Source organism: Phalaenopsis equestris, unplaced genomic scaffold, assembly GCF_001263595.1.
Source record: "Phalaenopsis equestris unplaced genomic scaffold, ASM126359v1 Scaffold000002, whole genome shotgun sequence".
Lineage (NCBI taxonomy): Eukaryota > Viridiplantae > Streptophyta > Magnoliopsida > Asparagales > Orchidaceae > Phalaenopsis > Phalaenopsis equestris.
In genome coordinates, this window is record NW_018164444.1 from 17,869,923 (window position 1) to 17,897,213 (window position 27,291).

The following is a 27,291-nucleotide window of genomic DNA, read 5'->3' on the forward strand; positions in this document are numbered from 1 at the left end:
ATTGTTATCCCAGAAATAAGACGCGTGAAAATTGTATGATTTTTCAATGGACTGATAATATAGAGGATTTCACTCCATATAGTAATTAAGTCAGAAGAAATGCTATGGACAAAAAATTATTCCAAAGATTTGATCGTTTGGACATGAAGGTGCATGTGTTTATAGCATTAATAATTTTTATTATTATGAAATTATGTGTAAAGTGATGTCTTAAAATTGGTGTATTGGGACAATTGGACTTCATATGTGTTTTCTTTATTGTTGAAGTCATTTATGCTGTTCTGTTATAATTATTTTAAAAACTTCAATCGTTCAATTAATTTATATCTATAAAAACATAACTATCATTTTTATCATAAACACCCGCAGCAAAGTAGATTATTTAACAAATTGATTGATACTCTAGCAACAACTTTCTGACAGCAGATGTGAAACTCCTTCCACAGCTGCTTCTTCAAAAAAGAACAACCACCTCAACGCACCCAAAAAATTTGAGTGCATCTCAACTGACATTAGTTCTTTGGTGAGAGTTTACTCATTATCTTTTTTGTTATTTTCCTTGTTGTAATTAAATCTCAATCTTATCTATCAACCTCCTCAAACACCATTCATCTTCCGTCACATTCATCTCATCCTAAACAAGACAATCCCTCTTGTGGGGTTGCTTTGATCTCAACACCTCCAAACCCCTAGAGCTCTCAATTTCATCTACCCCGCCACCTTCCAAACACCATCCCTACACCCTCTTCATCTCCACACATTCCCCAAAATCCCAAGTGACCTTCACAAAGACTTTTGACACCATCTTGAAAGCCAAAAACACCTTGAGAGTGTTCTTGATCTTCAACCTTGCAAGGCCAACCAAGGCCCAATTCTCTATTTTCACAACCCTACACATCTGATACCACTTTCCCCTGCCCCTGCACACTTCATACAGCCTTTGGCCTAATTCCCCAACTACACCATTGGCCACAAAATAATACTCATTTCAGTACACATCCTAGCGCCACCATAGTGATCACCGCCCTCCTTGCCTCGACCACTTCCGCATGAGTATGACTATTCACCACCACATCGTGATGCCTAAATAGAAAGATACTCATTGTTTTCATCCAATTAAACCCACAATCAAGTGTTCCTCTATCAAAGTTGTTTCGGTCTTTAATTAAATCTATATTTGCAAATTTAACAAATACTACCTGACTTAAATCTTACTTGTTGCGAAACAGCCCCAAAAACAAGTGTATGATTTGTCAAGATTTATAAATAAAACAACAAGTTTACAGTGCAAATTGATTGATGTGCAGAAACGAGGAAGTTAGCGTGACAAATGTAATGGATGAACAACAAACAATTTTCAGTGTAAGATAACAAAAATAATCATTGTAAGATGTGAACAATAAATAATTGTCAGTGCCGACTAATATAATACTCTGGCAACGAACAACCAACACAACCACACAAGTATTCCTATTATTATTTGAGAAGAATGAACAAAACAAGAGGGCCGATTATCTATCGATCCGCCCGTAGGGTTTACAGAGAATTGAAGGCTTACATTATGGGAGTGAGGCCGACGACTAGAGCAGAACCGCAAGAGCGGCGATAAGAAGAGCTAAGGCGGAGCTTGACGCAGTGCTTCACGAAAGGATTTGAAGGACTCGATAAGCTCGTTGCGTCGAGCTTCTTCTTCTTCGAGCGCTGGGGCGAAGAAAGCTCATTCGAACCTCCGCTGTTGCCGCTGGTGCGGTTTCTTGTAGCGTCGGCCTGAGCCGTCGCGCAGAATAGCGGTTTCACGAGCGCCGCCATGGCTGAGTGCCGCCACACAGTAAAAAAGCAATATTTATTGGAATCCTGAATGATTTAAAATTAAATTCTGTAAATCAGCATAGTCATTTAGCAAGTAAAACTTGTTGCTAGTCCCATCGTCTAATGAGCTAAAGTTGGCATCTGATGGTTGTTAATGAAGATAAATTTATTTAGTGTTTTGTGTATAAGAAAAGGAAGGAGAATAAAGTTGTGGAATATTTTTGCCACTAACTCAACCATTGTTATTGAGACTGGGGATAAAGTGAAGAAGGGGAGATATGACAAGATAAAGGTGCTTCCCACTTAATTTATGCTTCTTTTGGAGGCTAAAGTTGATGTGGTGTGGGAGAAAAGAGAGAATGTTCTTGCTTCTAACTCAACCCATCTATTATTATTAAATGCACAAATATTTGGGCAAAAAAGAAAAAAATGTTAGCGCTTCAATTATTACTATTGATGCTTGCTAGAAGATCGAGTTGGTAAAGTAATGGATTGTCGTTTTGATGTTGCATGAGAATCAATACACATTTAGGTGAAAGAAAAACAACCACTAGAGACACTAAATTTTTTTATGTGAAAAAACTGTGAAGGAAAAAATCACGGGGTCTGACCCAGTTGTAAAATTAAATTATAAGTTGATGTGTATAGATTTCTTGTTCCACAGACGAAAAAATGTTATAAACTCTTTTGAATTACAATATCGATGAACATGTTGCAATGAATGAGCAACGACTGATAGCTATCGATGACAGTCTCCTAGTGGTGGTCGACGATGATTGACAGTGGTCGACAACAGCAGGAGTAATGTTGTACTTCAACTTCTTTTCAAAGTTTTAAGCTCTTCCTTAGTCCTCAAAGCTTTCTTTCCCTTTCCCTCCCTCTTATTTTATAGAATCTTGGTTGCAACTAACGAATAAAATATAAATCACTTTGATTGGACGCGCCCAAAGAAGTTCCCTCGATTAGACATCTACTGGTGAACATTTAAGAGCCTCAATGATGTCAGAATTAAGCGATCTTAAACTCGTTGGATTTCTTTTGTCGACATACTTGATTCGACTATGAGCGCACCAGATTTGACATTCGTTTGATCTCCTAAATATGCACGAAAAACTTCAAAAGTGGTTTAATGACTTAATCTAAGCTTGTTTTGACTTGGATTTGACCAAATCCAATACTATTGGGTTCGTCTCGTTGTGTTGGTTAGTTTGACTGTTAGTTTGCTGAAATTAGATTTATTGATGACTCGTTATCAGTTTGAATATTTCTTGTTCAAAATATTGTCTCGAGATCTATGTCATGCTTTGAGATTTGAGTTGGATGATAAAAATTAGTTGATCGCATATCAGTTGCTCTCTTATTTTTTAATGAAGTGATTTTCACATGTCAAAAATATCAAGAATCAATGTCATTATATTTTCATTCACACCCACCCTATAAATGTATATGCATTTATATCATTATATATGCCTATTTTTGTGTTGCTGCTGACTTGTGATGTTTACTTGCCGCCGCATCTCCAACTCTCTTTCTTAGCTGCATTAGCTGCAGGCTAGATAGCAGTAGCGACGGCACCATGGAGCGGAGAACAATGAAACGGGGAAATCCGAATCTTCCTTCTTCACTCACGAAGCGACTCCGGTTGCCGCTATCGAACGGCGAGGCGCTAGATCTACCTGCCGCCGGAGAACGGGGCTCCTCCCTGTCATCGCCGTCCTCTATTATGGTTACTGGTCTCCCCTTAGACTGCACGGTCCTCGAGCTTAAATCGCGCTTTGAGATGTATGGTCCTATCTCCCGCACCCGAATCGATGAGAACTGCTCCGGATATGTGACTTTCCGCTCTGATCAGGCTGCTGATGCAGCCATGGCCGCCTCCATCGACCCTACTTTCGGCATCGCAATTAGATCCTCGAAGGTACTGTTTATATATTTCTACTTGTCTTCATTGTGGAACGAATTTCTTTACCCTGTGAGATGATGAGGGTTGCTTATATAAGCGAGGTGTATTTGCCCTAGAAGATATAGTGTATTAACTCAAATTGAAAATTTGCAGTGAAAATAAGCTTTATATGAAAGTAGTTGGATTAGAGAAAACAGGGCACAAGTGATTTTTGAACTTTACGTGCCCAATGGAAAACCATGAGCCGCTACTGCATCAAGGGAGATGCCAATAATACACTTAACTAGTATTGATAATACAACCTATCTGAAAATGGAAAGCTGACATAACCTTCACTTATGAATATGTTGAATAGATATTTCAGTCACAGTAGTCTTTTTATGTGATGAATTATTCTATCAAGACTCCGAATGGCTCTCTACATTTGGATTCCAATGCGATGGACACACGTGGCAAGCAACACTGGACTCCCCTTTAAAAAAAAACGCGCACTCAGCTGGCCGGCCCGACCCAAACCCAATTCGCAAAAACTTTTTCGCGTATTATCTGGCTATTTTTCCCTCCCGCGCGCAGCTGAGCACCTACTGTTTCATTGGTTTAGGGTTTACGCCTTCTATGTAGTCCTTGCCAAACGACGAGATGATGGATACATTGCCGCCAACATTTTCTCCGAACTTCGAAAAAGAAGTGAGTTTTACTGTTAGCTCAGGTTTCACTTTCGTTCTGCTACTGTTTAGGGGTTTTAGTTTAGTGTTACTTTTATGCAAGCTTGCTAGGTTTTACGGTGTTATTATTGTGTTACGCCGAGTTACTTTGTTTTTGTTTAGTTCAGGATTTAGGGTTTTCAATGTGGTCTAATAGTGGTTTTATTCAGCTGTAGATGGTAATGGTAATATGGTGTATTTTGGTAGTTTTGTTGTTGTGTTATTTAAATATTTTATTGTGTTATTCTTCCATTACTGTAGTGTTATGGTTGGTTTTAGTGGTGTTACTGGTAGGGTTATATTGTATATTATATTGATTGTTATTGTGGTGTTATTTTCTAGTTTGCTTGTGGTGTTTTAGAATGACATCAAACTAGTGTTATTCTTGTGCATTATGATAGATTTTACTGTATTATTCTAGTGTTATTCTGGTGTTATGCTGGGGTTACTCTGTTTTTTGATATTAGGTTTTAGGTTTGTTCATTATGGTAGAAGGATAAGTGACCTAAATGCAGATGTGCTAAGATCGATGACAAGAGCAGGGATTGGAGCAACGGATGCATATAATTTCATTGTCCTTGAAGTTGGGGGAGCAGAAAATTTAGAATGCACTAAGAGTGATGCATTCAATTTCATTCAAAGAGAAAGAAGAGAAAAAATTGAACAAGGAGATGTCAACCCTCTAATACAGTTGTTTATGGAAGGCAAGACAACGATAACATGTTTGAATGAGATTTTCAAACAGATAATAGATGTCAACTCTCTAATACAGTTGTTCATGGAGAGGCAAGACAACGATAACATGTTTGCAAGTTTTTTTTGGAGTGATGGTTTATCCATGTTAGATTACGACTGTTTTGGTGATGTTATAATTTTTGATACAAGCTATAGATTAAATAAGTATAATTTATGTTGCGCTCATTTTGTGGGAGTTAACCACCACTGGCAAAACTTCCTGTTTGGTGTTAGCTTCTTGTCAGAGGACACTATTGATTCATTTAAATGGTTATTCAAAGCTTTTATAATGGGTGACAAACATCCAATAAGTATTTTCACTGATCAGGACCAAGCTATGGCAAGTGCCATTGAAGATTGTCTCCCACAAACACGGCACAGATTATGCCAATGACATATATACAAAAAAATTACTTCAAAAGTGCATTGTGGAGTTGCAATCAAGAGCGTCACCGGACTATTTTATAAGTGCATGAGTAAATATGATTCGGAGGAGTTTGAAGATACCTGGTCATTAATGATTTGGTCATTAATGATTAATGATTGAAGTTGGTGACCTACATAGTAATGTGTGGTTGCATGACATGTACAGAATCAAACACAAATAGTTTACTGCCTTCCATAAAGAAATATTTGGAATAAGAATCCTATCAACTCAAAGAAGTGATTCCACTAATAATGTATGTCATGGTGTTTCGAAGCCCACAAGCTCTTTGACAGATTGTTTTATCGACCTTGAAAATATAATTAAATCATGACACAGGAATGACAATAATGAAGATGTCAAATGTGGTCAATTTGTCACTACGCTGATTGTTAAAGTCAACCCTATTTTGAGGCAAGCTTCCTCATTTTATACGAGGAAACTTTACTCAATATTCGAGCAAGAGCTAAATGTGTTGTGTGGACTTACGCTTGAATTCGTCGCAGAAAGTGGATCAAAGTATTACATACGTAATTTGGATAACGATGACACATCGAAGAAATAGATAGTGAATTTTGACAGTGTTAATTCCGATGTAATCTGCAGTTGCAGGATGTTTGAAATGAAAGGAATGTTGTGTTCGCATGAACTGCATCTTCTTAATGTGCTTAACATAAATATTATTCCTGAGAAGTATTTGTTGATGCGATGGTTTGTCCATGCTAAAAGGAACATCTATAACGGATTTGAATACAAACATCTCGGGGAGTCTCAAATGACGCCTGCTTCCTCTAGTGGTCTTTTATTTCGTTATCAATCTCAGAAGTTTGCATATCAACTAATAAATAAAGCAGAATGCGACGAACTTAACGAACAGTTGTTTTGGGAAACATTTAAAAAGCTATCAGTTGATCTTGATGAATCAAAAGCTGGGGAAACACCTAACGTTCATAGAAAAACAAAGAAGAAAAAACCATAAAAAAGTGATCACACTGTGGCTGACCCAGCAAAGATCAGGCGAAAAGGAGTTTTGAATTCTAGGTCGAAAGGTTATTGGGAGAAGAATCAGAGATCCAAAAGTATATATCTGAACATTATTAAAACTGCTCCAACTTTATTTTTTTATTTGTTTACTCTAACAATAAGTTCTGTGTACAGGAAAGGATCCAGAACAGACTACAAGTTGACAACCTATTATTCCATCAGATCCAATTTTGTTTGACTGTCTCAGCTAGGTAAATCATTGAAAATTCGACATATTTTCTATTTCAGGCGTTTCTGTCATCGGTTATTCTAATACTTTGTTCTCTTTACAACATGGCAGGATTATTAACCATTGCAATTATCAACTCAAACCTTCACTTAGTTCTTGATGGATTCGATAACTGACATTTAATGTATTATAAATCATTGTTATTATTTATTTTGTTTGTTGACATGTGTACAATGTTTGCATGATGATAATTTCCATTCAGGAAAAGCAATTTAGCGTTAAATTCCTGTAAATATTTGGTTTTTGTGTTGTTCATGCTACAATAACAATATTCTTGCAAATATATCCGAAGAGCTACCCACGAAGAGCTACCCGAGCTACCCAATAACGCATTAATAACATCAATACATGTATACAACTGTCCAATAACACATTCATTTGCCGAATTCACCCGAAGAACAGTAAAATAACACATGCATAACACCTTTGTAACATGAGAAATATTAAAAAATAACACGAAAACCCATTCCTCGGCCCGACTAACCTGACCGTAACGCGGTGGGAATATTCCTACCATCTTATTTCGGTTCCTCCTATGTTACGCGGACGATTAAAAGGCGGTAACATGGCAGGAATATTCTCCTCACGTTACTTTTCCTCCGTGCTGCGTTACTTTCCCTCCGCGCTGCGTTACTTTCCCTCCGCACTGTGTTATTCCGCCTTGGAGAGTGTTATTAATGTCATCCGCTGCCGATTTAAACGAGCATAACTCAGAGGGAATATTCCCCCCGTGTTACTTTACATTGCGGCTGCGTTATTCTAATCAACGCGTTATTTATTCTAATCAGCGCGTCCCCCCGTGTTACTTTACATTGCGGCTGCGTTATTTTGCCAAGCCGATGCGTTATTTATTCTAATCAGCGCATTATTTATGTTATCAGATGCACTTAACGTAAGGAGAATATTCACTTTACGTTATTATCGCCACCCGATGTGTTATTTTTCCTTTCCATTGTGTTATTCTACCTTTTAACCGTGTTATATCTTATTTCCGCTGCGTTATTTAAATTTTAAAGCTACAAGTACAAGTTTTAGCTGTTAATAACCGCAAATTAAATGCATTCTTATCTAATATGGGGGATATCACCCTATGTATGTAAATAATAAAAAATATTCCAATAACTAATGAAAATAGACATAAGTTCAAAAGTATGAAAAATAAGACAATAACCAATAATATAGATCTCAATACACTAAAATAATTATTACAAAAGTAAAATATAACTGATTGATATGTACAAAAGTCAAATATAAATAATTGATATGTACAAAAGTCAAATATAGGTTCAGCTGCAATAAAACACTCCCTCCACCCTATTACAAAAAAATATTCTTCAACGACATATATTTACGATTTTTTACGAGCCCACATGCAAATGGCATAGGCAAAATGTGTCATAAATCCTACCATTTGATCTTGCCAGTTCAAGTGAGCTTTACATTCAATTTTCTAAGACTTTATTATGGTTTCCATATACTTGCATACAAACATTCCACAGTTGTGGTTGTTACTTTGAGTAGGGACATTACGAGGACAAGTCAGTTTTCACTTATTTATGTCAGAACTAAAAGCATGTCCAGCATATTTCGAGAAATGTCGAACCTGATAAATTCGAACAAGTGTTAGCAATTTATAAATTCAATTCATGTGATACTGCAGTGTATATGATGTGTTTTTCTTGTGTTACTGTTGTATATATGATGTGTTATTCTTGTGTACTGCTGTGTATATGATGTGTTATTCTTGTGTTACTATAGTGTATATGATGTGTTATTCTTGTGTTGCTGCAGTGTTATTACTCTTTTATGAATGTAATATGTCGATTGTGTCGCTCACAATTTCTGTGGCAACTTCTTTATGCATTGGGTTGGGCAGTGAATCATATAATTTCCATGTTTTTACTTTCAACTCTCCAACTAACAAAATCCAATGATGACCATTAACGATAGGAAATAAAATGATTTGATTATCTTTTATTATCCTTAAGAATTTATGTAGTGTCCCATTTAAAAAACTTATGGATCTGCAAAAAAATGAAAATTATCTATTCAGTCCACAACGGTAGCTAAGATTTTACAATTGTAAAATAAATTAAACATTTGTCATCACCCCGTGGAGTGAGGACACATATATGTATGGTTTGTACATTGTAGGTGACCATTTCCTTCTTTCAGCGAGCATAATGGCAAAAATATCAATATGTTCATTACCAAACCATCGGTTCATTAGTATGTCCTCAAGTGCACCACGCTCCAGTACGGCCTTCCCCCGACTTATGATGATATCATGTCTGCATCGTCAATAAAGAATGTGTGTTACAGTCTACCATCACACGAATTCGAAAAGGTTGACATAACATTTACTTACACCCCGGGATAGTTGGCAATACAACTATCTATCATACCCTGCATTTCGATTAGAAATATTGATCTAGTGGGATAATCAAGTGGAAGTACTGGGCCCGCAACATGAGCTATAACATAATTGATGATCACTGTTAATGTTGTTTGGAATAATTAAGTGTTGATTTACATAATTATTATTAAAAATATGGTGTACCACAATAGCGTAGGCGTATGGCTGGGAGCTCTGGCTCCCCACATCCGTCTCCTATTCATTAGGATTCTCGTTATCATCAATAATTATTACTGCTTCTGCGACTGCTGGCTCTCCCATTGGTGATTGTATAGTTGCATCTGTTGATGGCTCTCCATTCAGACTGTGTTCAGCTACATCTGTTGTTGGCTCTCCACCAGGACTATGTACAACTTCTACTAATGAATGCTCCGCAACAGGATTATGTGCAATTGATGCACGAAGAGCCTGCAAAACATCATATTTTTTTATGAAATAAGAACTCATGGCATATTAGAATATATGTATGTGAGAAGAAATAGTTGTTTACTTTTTGGGCTAGCGACTCCATAACATCCTTCAATGATTGTTCCACCTCCTCAGGATCTTCCTGAAGCATCGCATCGCCTGTCAATACATTGTCTCTGTCATCTATTATTATTTCAGGTGACTCTCTCTGTACAACTGCATTTGTTGGTGGAGCAACCTCATTTATTCTACTATCTAGGTCAATGTGTGGGAGAACTCCCAAATGATGTTCTTGAACAACATCAGTTCTTTTCTTCCTTCTTTTTAGTCTGTATTTGAACTCAAATGAACCCACTGGCCTCCTCCTTTTTAGGGTAGACTTAACACTTCGAGCAGAAGATCTGTGGGTTCCGGTTGTATTTACATCAACTTCCTTATCTGCTTTGGTTCTCTGCAAACTTTCGACCATAGCAGTTAAGTACTCTATTGACTCGCATGCGCACATCATCTGTTGAGTCATTTTTCTCATGCTTTCATGTAATGTAATATTAGACATTTTCTGACCTTTTAATAGGTCGATTATTATTTCAAATTCTTTATTGCTTTCTGGATATGTCTCTTGCGGGGTGATCTTGCTAGAAACAAGTGGTCCGACGCTGTGAGATAATGGTGAAGATGACCCGACAACTGTTTCTCGATGTGTGACAACTCTGGCAGGACTTGGTTGTTCTTCTTCCGGGTTGGAGAGTAAGTGCTGCTCATCCTCTTTGCTCATCCTCTTTTATAAGTGCTGCTCATCCTCTTTTAAATCAATGAAGGAATCATTAACCTACAAAACCATTAAAAATACGCTTACTATTGATGAAATGAATGAATAAATAAAGCATTAAAATGTGCAATAAACTAAATGTTTAACATTTGCATAGCCAAGTTTTTTTAAGGCCTCGTGAATCTCAACTGTTGTCCTACCATGATTTGTTGATCATCTTAGCATTCGAGGCCTAGCATTTGGAACATGTGAAACAAACACAGAGGTGTGCTTATAAAACCATAGCTGATTATGTGTTGATTATGTGTCATATCAGAAAGCAGAAAGAGGAATGTCAAAAACAATAAAACTCCAAATAACATCAGAATGTATATTAATTTTTTAGATAAAACATATACTTACAGTTAAAATAAAAACAAAATCCTAGATATATCCAAGTGACTGATTTCTTCTTAATTTATTGGCAATGATGCTCACTTGATCGATGATAAATTCACAAATGGCAGCGGGTCAATTAAAAGAAGAAAACCCATGTACATTTTCAGCAAAGGCAAGAAGTCTCGCGGGCACACTAAAATTGCTCGAGGAGAAAAATAAATTCGTTAGTAAAAACTTCAAGTATAACTGCTCAAAGGGAATGAAAGAACATCCTACAGAAAAATTATTTAGTTGGTCCTTTATTTCTCGAGCATCCACACCAGACGAGGGGGTTTTCTTCCACGCAACTACCTCCCCTCTATTAGGCATACTTAATATAAGCGCCAAGTGGTCAGGGTGCAATTTTACTTCTTTCCCACCCATTCTGAACACCCTCCTCTCGTTATCCCAACATCTCAAAACGTGCAATGTCAACACATTGTCCTGTAGAGATGGAGACATATCAAAGAAGTGGAAGACATTTATTACTTTTAAAGAATTAATCGTCTCCTCCGATAAGAGATGTCGGAGACTATCCAAAGCACCCTTACTGCAGATGGACGACATCTGCAATTGAATGTCCTTGCATTCATAAACCTACAAAGGAAAGACATGAAATCAATATATTACATATAAAGGAAATATAGGCATTTGTAACTCAATAACACATAATAACATTAGAATAACACCATAATAATACCTAATCAAAAGTGTTATGCAAGGACATTCAGGGTGTTATATGTGTTATGCTTGTGTGTCTAACACCCAATAACAAAAGTGTTATGCAATGACATTCATGGTGTTATATGTGTCGCATAACGCTTTGTTATTGAGAGAAAAAGGTGTTATCCGCTCAATAACATCCAATCACACAAGCATAACACTTCCACAAAAAGCCACTTTGTCATTCACTACGACAAATGACATTAATAACACCCCTACAGCATAGCTATACAACACACACATAACTTTACAACACAATAATAAAGCAAAAAAATGTATTCTTGACTGAATAACACACAATAACACAATACACTACTGACACTTAACTATGTTATTGAATTATTAAGGGGTTTAAACACTATGACAAAATAAATTACATCAGTAATTTCATTTCATCCGGGAAAATCCATCTCTTTCTCAACAATGAGCAATGTCGTTGTCATTTGATCCTATAGCGTTCCGTTAGATAGGAACAGATTTGATAAAGACTGATAACTCTCGGATAGAGTATTAGAACGGAAAGATCCATTAGATAATGATCAAAACCATTCAACACCTATGCAACTTCAAAACACTAAATAACACCAGCATAACACCACTTGGATTCATCTGTGTTATTCAATTATTTATCCCTTTAAACACATATGGGAACATTCAATATCATCACTAAAACCCAAAGAACACATGAATTATTCAGTGAGAACACTACTTCAATAACACACCATTCAAACTAGTATAAACGGAAGGCAATAACACAGTAATAACACAAGGGAAACACTGCAATAACATGAAATAACACAACAATAAAATCACTGAGTTCCAATAAAAAGACTATTTCGAAAAAATCAAACTTCTGATCATTACCTCGACGACTTTGGAGCACTTATCTTTTCTTCTGTTTGCTTGCGACCCTTCATTTTCGAAAAAATTCAACTTCTGAACTTCGAACGTCCAACGACGAAATGCCTTCCCTCTTGCTTCGAACAATGTAGATCCTGGTGCGCTCGCTGGAACCCTAGCACCGAACTGTGAAAGACGAAACCTCGAGGCGGGGGAATCCGAAACGGGAGAGCTTGCCTCGAAGTACTGATTTACGACTTCGCGCCCCTTTTTTAACGCAAAAATGATTTCGTAACGCTTTTTGGTTTTGGGTCGGGCCGGGCCACCTCCGCGAAAATTAACTGTAGGACCCGCGTGCCATGTGTCATCGTGTCATTGGCCTCCGCATGACTCTCTACGTTAGGACTCTTGACCAAATACGAGCTCCTTTTTATGTATCATCTCCTATATTATCGAAGGAAAAAAAAAAGGTTTATCCTGGGCAAATATAATTTTTTCTCCAAAGATTCTAAAAAACTGTTTTTTTTTATTTTTTTCGTTCAAATAGTGCTACTTAAATGTGATACTTTATGCATAGCTTGTTTGCATAGGCTAGTTGGCAAGTATGGTTTTTCCAGTTATGTTCTGATCATTCATATCAAATGATGCAGTCTTTCTAAAAATGTGACAATCTAGTTTATCATCATCATCATCATCATCATTATTATTATTCTTTTTTTATTTTATTTTAGACTTGCAAAAAAAAAAAGAATGATTTCTACAATGTGCTTTATTGTATTATTCTCATAAGATTATTTACTTATAGCAATTCATAAAGTTGGTGAACTTTATGGTTTTATTATTGGATGCCAATCAAAAATCTTGTCACCCTTATATGGCCATATCACCTGCATGGTGCTTATACTTTAGTCACCTAAAAGTTTTATTTTATTATTATTTTTTTTTAAATTTTGAAACTCGTCCTTGATTTATTTTTGTCTTTCAAACCGCCCACATTGGATGATTTTTTAATACAACACATTCACTCCCTTCCCCACGCTTGCTACCCTGTTTTGCTGAAACTCGATCCAGTGAGATCTTGTCATGAAGTTATCTTTTCCTTCACATGCTAGTGATCCCATCCTAACTATATTCCACCACGAAGTTCTCTTTTCCTTCGTATGTTGGCGATCCTTTATCAGTGAATTTCCATTGTCATGTCTATTGATCATGTCTCAACAAGCTCTCGTTTTGATGTTTTTGTCTCTTTCACATGCCATCAAGCCATTGATACCTACCCCAACGAGGTCCCATCAGGTCATCACAATGTCCACATCTTCTTTACAGATTATCGGGATCATTGATGCTTGACCTAGTGAGCTCTGATCAAGATGTCCTTGTCCCCTTCACAAGCTATTGATCCCCACCCCAACGATCTTTTATTGCAATTTCCTCTGAGGTTAGTGTATTTTTTCTTTTTATTTTTAACATTTATTAGTTCTTACTAAACACTGGTCACACAAAAAAAATCCTCAATTTAAATACTATTCATTTAGTTTACATTGTATTTGAAATGCTTCTGAATTCCAAATAATTGAAGCCAAGCAACCATACAAGAAGATTTTTGTCTACAACCAAACTTGTATCACAAGGAGAAGTTCTTAACCTATCATATTAAGACTTGGATGATTGTTTCAAATTATAATGCTTTCTTCAATTCAAAAACCAAATTAGGTTGCTCATGTAACACCAAAACGAAAGAAAATTAATAATTTTTATAAAGCAGTTAATTATATATATGAATATATTATTATTTTTACATCAAGGGTTCCATAATAAAATATTCTAAAGCTTGACACTGTTATATATGAAATTATCTTCTTATGATATTAATTTTTAAACGTCACTTTTGGATAATTACCATTGTGATTTTAAAAAAAATGCTACTTTGAAATTTATTATAACAAAAGTCTTGTCATGTTTCTCTTCGTATACTATATTATGATGACAAGTGCCCATGCCAAATTTATGGTAGTATTTAATTATTTAAGTGTATGATTTAGATTATGACTTGTTTCATTTGGAAGTGTAGAAATATGGGGTAGAGTGTTTTGGTAATTATACTACTCATTTAAACACGTGGCTTGATTTTCTTCTAAAAAACATGAATTATGGAGATGTCATGAGTCCAAATAGAGAAAAAAAGAAGGAAGGACCATGATGGGGGATGATATTGTGTTAGTAGCCTCATGAAGATCCAATTTAGTGGGTGCAAAACACCCCATAAATGGGATTTTTCTCAATCACGTAGGTAGCTTAGTGCCAATGTGGTTGTGGGGAGCTCACTCACATAGTGGAAATCTTTCCTTTCATACAAACACCTTAACACCTATGTGGGGCAGGTCCAAAACACTTATAAATAGGGTATTTTGTCTATTTTTTTGTTTTCTATGTACCGCTTGGTCCATAATTAGTTGATATAATCTGTTAAAGTTTTGCTTAAATTTTTTTTTACATGATCAACATTTATATTTATTTTACAATATTTATGATAACAAAATTTTAAAAATTGAAGCTATAGGTATAATATTTTTTGTTAATTATGTTGCATAATTTTTTTGGGGGATTTACATACATAGCACATAATTCTTATGTATTTGCTTTTCTAACACCTAAATTGTAACATTTATATAACCTTCAAAATTTTAACATCACATAAAAAATGCAACTAAGGTCAACTTTTAAAATGAAATATACCTTCTAATGTTATGTTCTGATATGATCATAACTTTAAATTATTATATAAATACATATCTAAAGTTTGTATGATATGTATGCAAATTTCCTTAACTTTTTTTAGTCACTAGCTCACATCTATAAAAAAAAAATTATATATAGAAATTATTTAATCAATCATAATAGAAAATAGTATGTGCTATTTTTTTAATTATTTCTTATTCTAAAAATTTAATTCATATTTATTGTTAGTTACATTGCTAAATTTTTTAAATGTATACCTCAAATTAAAAAAGAATCCTGCGTTGAATTAACACACACACGCACACACACACATATATATATAGCTATAGTGGCTTTTACTAGACATTTACAAGAGGATATACTATGGTGTATGTTTTTCATTGATGATATCCTTTTTATGGGTAAAACTAGAGAAAGTGTTTAGGGAAAACTTAAATTATGGAGGTCAACACTGGAGTATAAATGCCTTCGTTTGAGTAGATCTAAAACTGAATACATGGAATGTAATTTTAGTAGCAGTAGATCTAATGACAGAGTTGTAACTATGTGGGATCTAATCATTAAAAGATGTGAACATTTTAGATATCTCTAATCTATTGTTCAACGTGATTGTGATATAGATGGGGATATTATTAATAGAATTCATGTTGGTTGGTTGAAATGGAGGTATGCAACGGGCCTATTATGTGATAGAAAGTACTGCTCATACTTAAAAGGAAATTTTATAAGATAATAGTAAGACAAGCATTGCTTTATGGTGCATAATGTTGGCCTTTAAAAGAGAAGCTTAAAAAAGAGAAGCTTAAAACTAAGTTAAAACTAAGTTAAGTGTTGTTGAGTTGAGAATGCTTAGGTGGATGAGTGGCTTGAGAGACAATGCGAAATGAATGTATTCGTGATAGAGTTGGTGTACTCCAGTGGCGGGCAATATTAGAGAGAGTCATCTTAGATGCTTTAGTTACATTAAATGTTGATCGTCTGATGATCTAGTTAGGAGAGTAGATATTTTAGATTCGACTTATGTTAAGAAAGGCAGAGGTAGACCTAAAAAGACTTAGGCATGTTGGATTAGAATTAAAAAAAAATATGACACTCAATATTATGGAGAAGAATGATTCATGTAGCTGACCCTACTTAGTGCGATAAAGACTTATTGTTGTATTTGTTGTTGTTGTTGTTGTGTGTGCATGTCTATATATATATATATATATATCTGTGTGTGCTGACAAACAATTGTAACTCAAGTTAAAATTAAATTAAAAATATACTCTTTTGAATAATTTGTAATTTAAACTTCATTAATATGAACATAATTATATAGCCAAATTTGTTAGTTTATATTATCATTATCACAAATATATTTGTTTTATTTTTTCCGTTACTTTCAAATGGAAATTTGAAGTTCAATTATTGTACATAAGTGCTCGTATTATTTATAAATTTAGAATAAATATGTAATTATCCTTAAGTTTTCTTAAGTTGTTTATATAATAGTTCATGCATTGTGATCTTGATCCCCTATTGTTATCATTACGATTGAAAATTATTATGTATTATCATGTCCCAAAACTTTAAGTCATATTTTAAAGTACATTATCGAACTAATTATGCTATGTATCTAAAACCTTTAGAGTTGTTTTACAACTCAAAACTTTACTGCTTACCTACAAACTAAACCTTTAGTTTCGATTTTCAACCCTTAGCTTTAGTTTTTTTTTACCGTTTGAAACTCAAATTATATTTTTTTTTTCTTAAAATCCAACTATTTTTAATTTTTTTAACAAACTACCAAAAAATCTCACTACTAAAAGCTATATCTTTTCGTCCTAAGCTCTAATTGATATATGAACCCTGAAAATTCAATTCTAAATTATTTAGAATTTAATTAAATAGTTTTGTTATGGTTCAATTTAATTGAACAAACTTATGTAGAGAGATGCTAATTACTCTAACAAGCAGGGGAATATTTAGAGTTTAATTACCAGTAATATTAATATTTTTTTTAATATGTTTTTCACTAAACTATGTAGTTTATGTCTCCTATAAAATTTTAAAGTATAATTTGTTGGTTAGTTATTTTTTTTTTTTTTTTTATTTTTTTCCTTTTTTTTTTTTTTTTTTTTTTTGGCTCTATCCCTGTTAACATGCTTTTAATTTATTTTTTGGTTATAATTTAATTTAATTTGGCAACCTCTCAAAAACTAGAATACAATCCAACAGAGAAGAAAATACTAAAAAAAGAGGCAAAAAGCTCTCTTAATGGGTGTCCGCCAATTGGCATTTTCCATGCACTAGGCTGACCAAGCGGTTTAGCAAAATGCATATTAATAGGTTATTTTGTTCTAATTTCAAATACTTTGTTGTTTCTCTTATCACAAACCATGACGCTCCTTTTTAAAATGTTACCTCAAGTAGAAGAGTGTAGAAGTTTGATGAAGTGTGTGGATAAGTTTTGTCTTAGAATGGATGGTGCGATATCCATCAAAGTGTATGGCTTAAATTCTTAGTTATAATGTTGATTGGACTAGTTACATGTAATGCTAGCTTGAATACAAAATTAAATGAATATGCAAAATTGGTTTTTACCAAGTATGAGGGTCGTTTGAATGACTTACATTAATACCCTCAATGCGAATGCATATAGTAGGAATGTTGATCTGTCTTCCCCTACCAATTAATGAAATAGAATTGGAACATGCATGTGAGCATGTCCTCTCATTGTTGATGTATCTTTCCCTTTTATTTTTTTTTGTAAATATGTAAACCCTCTAATGATTACACTGATTGTTCATGATTTGTATACTTTGTTACCAATAAACTTTTATGATTTCACCGCTAAGGATCATATGGGTGCATTCTGAGAGTATAAATTTTGTGTAAATATTATAGTAATATTAAAGTTATGCACGCTCCTGCACATGCATCTTTCGGTGAACTAAAGAAGGAATTTGAAATCATTGTTACTAATATTAAGGTATCTAAACAAGATGTTTTGGAGGTGCTAAAGTCTTGCAAGACTACAAGTTCTTTGGTGGTTGCTTTGAAGATTCTGAGATTAGGTTTCTGGATGGCCCTTTTATGTCGATTTTATAATGAATTTCCTTTCTTCCACTTGCATAAAATCACAATATTGTACTTGTGTTTATTAATGAAATGAGAATTCCCTGTTTCTGATTGTTCTACTTTTCTATTACAGCTTTGTAAAAGTTAAAAGCCAACACCCTGAACATAAAATACAGCAACAACAAAAACCCTTCATCCCACTAAGTGGGGTCGGCTCCATGAATATATTTTCTCTATTATGTCCTATTGAGTGTCATATTTTTATTTAATTCTAACAGATTAAAATTATTTTTATACAATATGCCCAAGTCTTTTGAGGTTTACCTCTGCCTCTCTTAACATCAATCGAAGCTAAATCCTCAACTCTCCTAACCGGATCATCAGATGATTGACGTTTAATATGACCAAACTATCTAAGACGACTTTCTCTAAACTTGTCTGTCACTAGAGCTACACCAACCCTATCAGAATATATTCATTTCGCATTTTGTCTCTAATTGTCATGCCACTTATCCATCTAAGCATTCTCATCTTAGCAACACTTAATTTTGTTTTATGCTTTGTTTTATGCTTCTAATTTTGTTTTATGCTTCTTTTTTAAAGGCCAACATTCTACTCCATAGAGCATTGTAGGTCTCACCACCATCTTATAATTTTTTTTTTTAGTTTAAGCAATACTTTTCTATCACACAATAGGCCTGAAACATTCCTTCACTTCAACCAACCAACTTGAATTCTACTAATAACATTCCCATCTATATCACCATCACTTTGAACAATAGACCCGAGATATCTAAAACGTTCACACGTTTTAATAATTTGATCACCTATAGCTACAACTCTGTCACTAGAGCAACTGTTACTAAAATTAAATTCTACGTATTCAATTTTAGTTCTACTCAAACGAAGGCCTTTAGACTCCAATGTAGACCTTCATAATTCAAGTTTTTTCTGCACTCTTTCTCTAGTCTTATCCACAAGAATGATATCATCAGTGAAAGCATACAACATGGTACAACCTCCTGTAAATGTCCAGTAAGAGCATCCGTAACTAAAGCAAAAAGATATGGGCTTAAAGTCGATCCCTGATGTAATCCAACTGAAATAAGAAAATACTTGGCCATTCTTTCTTCTGTTCGAACACAAGTAACAACTCTAGTATACATATCTTTAATGACTTGAATATAAGTCATATCAATATTTTTCTTCTCTAGAACTCTCCAAAGTACTTCTCTTGGAACTTTATCGTAAGCTTTAATCATATGTAAATCCTCCTTATTCTCTCTGTAATTCTCAATCAAACCTCTCAATAAATGTATAGCTTCCATAGTAGACCTGCCGGAAATAAATCCAATTGTTTATGATAAATTTATGTATCACATCTTAACCTATGTTCAATTACCCTCTTCCATAATTTTAAACTATGACACATCAACTTAATTCCTCTATCATTTGCCTAATTCTTCTAATTTGCACACTCTTGTGCTTCCCCTTTATTTTTAAAAATAGAGACCAAAAAACTCTTCCTCCACTCCTCAGACATCTTTTTAATTTTTTTAAAATAATATTGAAGGGTTTAGTAAGCCAAGAAACTCCAAATCTCCTAAATATTTCCACACTTCAATTAAGATATCATCAGGTTCTATTGATGTTCTATCATTGATTCTCTTTAAAGCCTTTTCAACTTCTTTTTTATTGATGTGATGGTAAAAATAAAATATTTTGTTATTATTAAAAATATTAAGATCACTAATATCGATCGTATTTTTCAACTGTATTGAAATATTTATCAAAATAGCTCATCTACTTATATTGAATATTTCTTCTAAGAGAAACACTTTTTAATTTTCATCTTTAATACACTTTACTTAGTTAAATCTTTATTTTTTTTTTAATTGGTTAGTTAGTACATATATTTTTCACCCTATACACTTTACTTAGTTAAATCTTTATTTTTTTTTTTTAATTGGCTAGTTATAGTTAAATCTTTATTTTTTTTTTAATTGGTTAGTTAGTACATATATTTTTCACCCTCTGTAGTATCTAATCTATTATAAATATCACTAAAAGCAGAATTTTAGTGTCACAAATTGTTCTCGTAGTCTCTTTATAGGCCACCTTATATTTTTCCCGATTCTCTAAGCTTTGATATTTAAACTAATTGTTATAAAACAACTTTTTATATTTTATCTTTTCTTGCATATTATTATTTTACCCATTACTATTCAATCACCAACTATTTTATTTATAGAAAATTTTTCTTTTGATTCTCCAATTACATCTTTTGCCACTTAATAGTGTTTGTTATTTTATCCTACATAGAATTTGCTTCTTCATGAACATCAAAAATCTTGAAATATTGAAGTTTACCCTAAACACAAAATAATGGCACAAATTTGCTTCACAAAATTGTCTAGAAATACAGTGAATGAAAACATCTGATTGGAACTGCAATGCTTCATTCATTGCTTAATATGGCAAAAAGAAAATTATTTTTTGATATAAACTGAGTACGTCTTTGCATCACTCAATATATAACACCAAAGGGCCAGTATTACGAAGATACATGCACATTGATCTCACAACCTTACTATATAAAGTCAATAAACATTGAGCCTATTTTCTGTTTCAGAACTTATGCTTCTTGCACTATTGTCTGCAGCTAATTCAGAGTCTGTTTTCTGCAGTAATAAATTACGGGGGCATTGTTAGATAAGTTAACGATCTTGTCATGGTAGCTCTATAGACATGAGTATTCCTTATATAATCTTATCTTTAAACGATCTCCCTTGTTCTTGGATTTGAAAAATGAAATGAGATCAGATACAAATTGCCTTTTGTACCTCCTAGAATCATTCTTGATACATTTAATGGTCTCTCCTTTTGTAATAGACGAATTCTCAGTGAAAATCATCCTTACTTTAAGGTTGGGCTCTCAGTTTTAGCCATAGTGTTGAAGAGCAGATACTTTTTAGCATCATTATCGCTACACCTGAAACACTCTCACAAACACGAGTGACCAAACAATCCTTTTCACCAAGCTCAACAATAGAAGGAATAATCACAAGAACTTCATGATTTCGTTTTTCATTTACACTAGCAAATTCAGTATCCAGATCTACCTTCTCTCATATCATTCTCAGCATCATTTAAGTATTCAGAGTTATTTGAACTAGAATAATCGTTGCCCTCATCATCCTCGTCATCACTTTTTTTCTTATTCACTGTTATGTGTCCTTACCTTTTAACAAACTAATCCACTCCAACAGCCTCATTTGGGTTAGATCGAAGTTAATTTCAAACAAAAGTTTATGTAGTCAATGAAAGATTTGCTGAAGATGAGGTAAAACAGTAAGAACAGATGAGAAAGAAACAAGCGGAGACTGATAGGGTAATCTATCACATTCAATTCATCTAAACAACTGATGTTCAGAGTTACTTATATAGAAAGTCTGCTGTAAGATACAAGAGTAAATCACCTGAGTTTGTTACAACAGGTTGAGAGAGAATGCCAGCTGTATAGGGTGGTCAGAGAGTTCTTGAATTCAGTTATTTCAGTTGGAATGCTAAACATGCCCCCTCAAACTAATAATCTGCTGTTGAGATTGTTAGTTTAGAGCTAATATATTTGAAGCAAGGATTGGTAAAAGACTGTGAACGAATCTACTAGCTGATCCATTGTAGTGATGTGATGTATCGTGATTTGTTTATTCTTGATGCAGTCCCGAATATAATAACAATTTATTTCTACGTGTTTGATTTTTGCATGAAAAATTGGATTGTTTGCAAGAGCCATGATAGAGATATTATCACAGTATAATGTAGTTCGCTGAGACAGAGATTTTGAAATCTTACGATAACCATCCAAGCCAAAATGGTGCACAATATTCAACTTTTATGGAGGAGTGAGCAACTGTAGTTTGTTTTTTACTTATTCATGGTATGAGTGTTGAGCCAAGGATAATACAATAGCCAGTGGTAGACGTAAGATCAATAGGACAGTCTGAGTCTACATAAGATGAGTTGAAGATTCCTTCTGGATATTGGGAGACCCAGATTCTTGGTGCCCTTAATGTATCTTAGAATACGTTTTAGCTGTTGAAAATTAAGTTGGGAAGGCTGGTGCATTGATTGACTTGCTTGATTAACTGTATAAGAGAAATATGATCTCGTATGAGTGAGTTACTGTAGGGATCCGACTATTTTGCCATAAAATGAAGGATCCTTGAAGTGGTTTTGGTCGGTATTATTTGGGTTTTTCCGCAGAGATGAGGAATTTTTAGCAGGCTTGGAGTTTAGCATTCCTGTTGTTGTAAGAATTTGTTGGGTATAGGATGTTTGATTTAAATGTAAGCCATGCTCTATTGTAGTTGCTGAAACTCCCAGAAATTGTGATAGAGGCCCTAAATTCTTCATTTTGAACTGAAGATGTAATTTATGTAGAATGTTATTGATATTTTTGTTATCATTCTTTGTTAATAGGATGTCTTCAACATAGATTAGAACTTTAATGTGACAAGTATCACTACTGTAGCAGAAGAGGGAGGAGTCTGCAGAGCTAGGATTGAAATCTAATGTTGTAGATATCTCGTGAGAGTGACAAACCACTATCTTGATGTCTTTTAAGACCATAAAGAGCTTTCTTTAGATGACAAACATAATTAGGATGCAGTTGATCAAGAAAACCTATACTATCTCGGTTAGATATCCATGAAGAAGTGCATTCGAAAAGTCTAATTTTAGTATGTTCCAATTGTAGGTAATGGAAACCGTAAGAAAGACCTGGACAATTGACATTTTTGTCACCGGACTGAGTTTTTGTGAAATCTATTCCACGGTATTGTTTGAATCCTTGTGCCATTGGTCTAGCTTTGTATATAGGTTTTGATCCATCACCTTTGTACCCTAGTACATTTTGATGTGATGAGGGTGGAACTAAGATCCAGGTTCCTTGTGATTGTTGTGCTTAATTTCTTCTGATATGGCTCGTCTCCAATGTGGTTGTTTAATAGCAACTGACTGGTATGAGGGGTCAAAGTACTGGCGTTGGTGAGCGAGGCTGAGAATCTGTTTAAGATTAAGATGACCTGTTTGCGTGCGGGTTAGCATATGGTAGGTTCGATTGAAGTGGGTGATTGTATGTCAGATTCACAGGTTGCAGATGCTACTTTATTTGTTGATGCATTGAAAGAGATATTGAGAATAGAAATGTCATTCTTGAAATCTGGTATGATGGTAGCTTGAATGGTTGAGGGGCTTGCGTTGTGTTTAGTGAGTTGCAAGGAGGACGTAAGAACTAGTAAGATTGGAGGTCGAGTGGTGAAGGAGGTGTAGTGTTGGGAGTTTGAAGTCTTTTAAAAGGGGAACAACCTCATTGAACAAGAATTGTCTGGATATATAAATTTAGTTGGTTGGAGGATCTGGACAATTGTATCCTTTTTGGAAGGGTGCATAATCAAGAGAAACACAATTTTTGGAGTGGGGGAACAATTTCTGTTTGGAGTAGGCTCTGAGCTAAAGAAAGCATTGACGATCAAATACTTTCAAGTGATTTTATTTGGGTTATTTGTCATGTAATACCTCATAGGGTAACTTGGAGTGAATGGCTTTGGAAGGTAACCTGATGATCAAGTAGCATGCTGTAAGAAGTGTGTCGGCCCATAGTAGAGGCCATATGATTTCTATGGGTGTCGATGCTTTCTGTTAGGAATATGATCTGTTATGGGGTATAAGAAAATGTATATTGGTGTTGAACCACAATTTGAGTAGACTAGTAAAGTGATTATTGAGGTACTCACCACCTCCATTTGTATGAAGAGTTTTTATGTGAGCGTTAAATTGATTTTCCACTAGATTTTTGAATTCTGGGAATTTCTCAGTAGTTTCATTTTTATTTTGAAGAAGGTAACCCCATGAGAAATGAGATTGATTGTCTATTAAGAAAACATACTATTTATAAAACATGTAGATAAAATAGGGGAAGGTCCCCAATCATAAGAGTTTATTATATCTAGGTGATAAGAAGCATGAGCTGTGAAGGTGATAAAAGGTAGCTCACTACTCTTAGAAAGACAACAGGAAATGCATGAAGATTGTTGGCAGTTGGAGCAGTTTAATGTAGGATTACGTTGAGCTAAAGTTTTATGAACCTTGTAAGAAAGATGATCGAGTTTTCTATGCCACATATTTGAGACCTGTTGAATGGTTATAAGTGCTAAGGAGCTTGGTGTGGCTGTGGAATTATTTTTGCACTGAATTAGATTAAGTTCTTGCACGCAAGGTCCTTCAAGTAGAATTTTGTTGGTCTATATATCCTTGATAGAATAATCATTAACCATAAGGTAGTAGAATAGGAGTATTTACTGTTAAGTTTAATGAAGTGAGAACAGATTATAGGAAAGATTTGGGACATGGTGAATATTTGGAAGAAGGAGCTTACATATGGCGGTGGGAAGCAAAAGTCTTCTCTAGCTTAGGTGACTAAATGGATCGATCGTTTTTCATGTGCTATGATAGATCATTGGGCCGCAAGGTCTTTCAATGGTGAAGAAAGAGCTCTGCCTATTTTAGATGATCGAGCAGGAAAAGCACAGCTGATGTCATAGAAGCTCTGGTTAACTTTGTTAGTCAAGATGGAAAGAACATATAGTTCTTAGTTAGACCTCATCTGCGCCAAGACTAAAGTAAAGGCAACCTCTACTGTCTTCTTTGTCCAGCCTTTCTTTTTCTAGCGCCTTTCTTTTTTCCGCATATTGAGAGACATCCGGTTGGATTATCTTGTCTTAGGTCTCTCTAACTCCTCTATATGGTGGATCTTATCTCCTCCAGCATCTTACTCTTCTCTTCAGCTATACTTTTGTTTGCTTCCTATGAATTACCTGTGTGACACTCTCTTTCGTAACAAGAACAACTACAGCCTAAGAATATGGTCGGAAGCTTCACTTTTTTTCACTTGCAATCTTAGCTCCAGCCGGCATAAGGAAGCACTTGAAGAGTGACCATGACAAGAGCCAATCCAAACTGAGTCTTTCCCATTCCATTTTCAGTAAGTTGAGTTCATTCTAATTACTTCTGGATTTGATTGAATAAGTATGAGCAATGGGAAGCTGTTGGCCATTTCTTATGGTAATTGAGCTATCTCCCTTGTATTGTAATATTGAGTATTTGTAATCTGATTAGGGCATGCTATGGATGTCTTGTAGCACCACTGTCCAAATACCAATTGTTATTGGTACCACATATAGATTCAATGATCAGGGCAGTGGGTGGCTGGTAAGTCTTGTTGTGTCTATGCCAGCACTTAAATGCAAAGTGGCTTGATTTATTGCATATTTCACAAATGAGTGTGGAAGCTTTTTGAAATTGCGGTTGGTGGTGTTTGTACGTGAACCTAATGAAAATTGATTTTGATTTGAGGTGAAGTTGAGTTTCTTGTATATGCCGCAGCCCCTTGTGGCTGTAAGTATTGTGTGAGTGGTTTTGTTGCACTTTTTTGGAAGCTTCCTGTGCCAAATTGAGTTCATCGCTTCAAAGGAATGTGTAAAGAACATCAAGTTTCAGTGGTTGAAGATTGGTTCTTATAGATGTCTTGAATACGTGGTAATTGAAAGGAAAACCATTGAGAGTGTATGATATTATGTCTTTAGAATCCAATGATGCGCCTGCAGCAGCCAATATTTTGATTTTGTATTTAGTTTCTGATAGATATTGTGCCATAGTCTTGTCTTTCATGGACATGCTATGCAACTCGTTCTTGTGTTGAATTATGCAAGATCTATTAGTTAACTGTAGTTTGCGTTCTACTGTTGTCCAGATTCACTATAGCAAACCAAAGAATTCACTTTTGAAAATAAAATCAGAGTACATAAGGTAAAACTATAAAATTGACACTTAAAAAACTGTTACAGTTCATTGAGTGAGGGACCAAAATTGTTATTTCCTCCTAACAAAGGTAACAGTCAACTCTGATTTTCTCATTGAATTCCCAATCTCTGTTGGCTCTTTGATTTTTCTTGTTTTATAACCTGTCATATGGAATCAATCTCTGTTGGACGGATTCCGTCCTGCTTATTTGTCAATCCATTTTTTTTTTCCTGTCTTAGTTGTTTTTGCCTATTTTTTAGCTGATGGGAGCTTTCATAAGTGTATTGTTTCTTGCTCAAATTTCTTATCTCGGTCTTTGTATTACAGCTTCAAGTGGTTCGGGCAAGTGATCCGGTGACACACTGGAGAATTGGAGTTGGAGCTTCTTCCACCTCCAAACTCGTGCGGCCAGGAAAACCTCTGAGCAAACTCGGTAGAACGAAGAAGCCGATTTTTTCAGGTACAATAACGGCTAAAAATGGGCCAGAATTGTCCCATACAGAAAGGAAAATCAGAGCTTATGATGACCTTTTCTGAAAATAATTTTTTCTTAATTATATCATCCTTGAGTTGTGATCCTCATATTTATGGTTTAAACCTTAAACCAAAGGTTATTTTGTAAAAGTTGACCCTTCTTTAACTTAGATAACTTTATAATAGAATTACTTGTTTGAAAATCCTTTTTTCTTTGCCTACTAATTGCAAAAGGGTGTAAACAACTGAACTTAGCTGTACTTTGTGTAAACTTATTTGAGATGAGCTAGTTATTGTTCTAGATAAGAGATTGTTTACCATCTCATTGATTTTTTATGCTGTTTGATGAAGTGTTGTTTGATATTCAAGTAGTATATAGATTGTGTTACTATATATATATATATATATATATATATATCCACCCCTAATGTGCCTAACAATTCGAGTACCGCCTCCATAAGGCCAACTGTGCTAGAGGGGATTCGAAAGTCGACCTGAGGGGTCTTATACCATGGATGCCAACCAACAACCCAAGGTACGCGGTATATATATATTAACATTTATAGTTAAAACCATTAATATATATATAAGACATTTATGATGCAAATATTTAAACAGGTGTATCTGTCAGTGGGATTGCATGAAAACTAAGATGTTAGCAAATCAAACAACCATTAATGCATCCTTCTTGTGGCATGGAAGTCTTAGGTGATAATTTTTAGCATTATAAT

General features: G+C 34.6%; 1 protein-coding gene across 2 annotated transcripts; it reads left to right on the forward strand.

Moving 5' to 3' along the window:
- Window positions 1–3,295: 3,295 nt before the first annotated feature.
- LOC110034736 (uncharacterized protein At1g27050) lies at window positions 3,296–26,763 on the forward strand. Of its 2 annotated transcripts, XM_020738990.1 has the most exons (3): window positions 3,296–3,727; window positions 6,734–6,810; window positions 26,414–26,524. In XM_020738990.1, exons 1-3 carry the CDS (start codon window positions 3,386–3,388, stop codon window positions 26,442–26,444), a joined length of 450 nt encoding a protein of 149 aa, XP_020594649.1. In that variant the 5' UTR covers window positions 3,296–3,385; the 3' UTR covers window positions 26,445–26,524. The 2 variants fall into 2 exon arrangements, with proteins under 2 accessions (XP_020594649.1, XP_020594642.1); XM_020738983.1 differs by lacking the exon at window positions 6,734–6,810 and having other exon boundaries at window positions 26,414–26,763.
- Window positions 26,764–27,291: the final 528 nt, after the last annotated feature.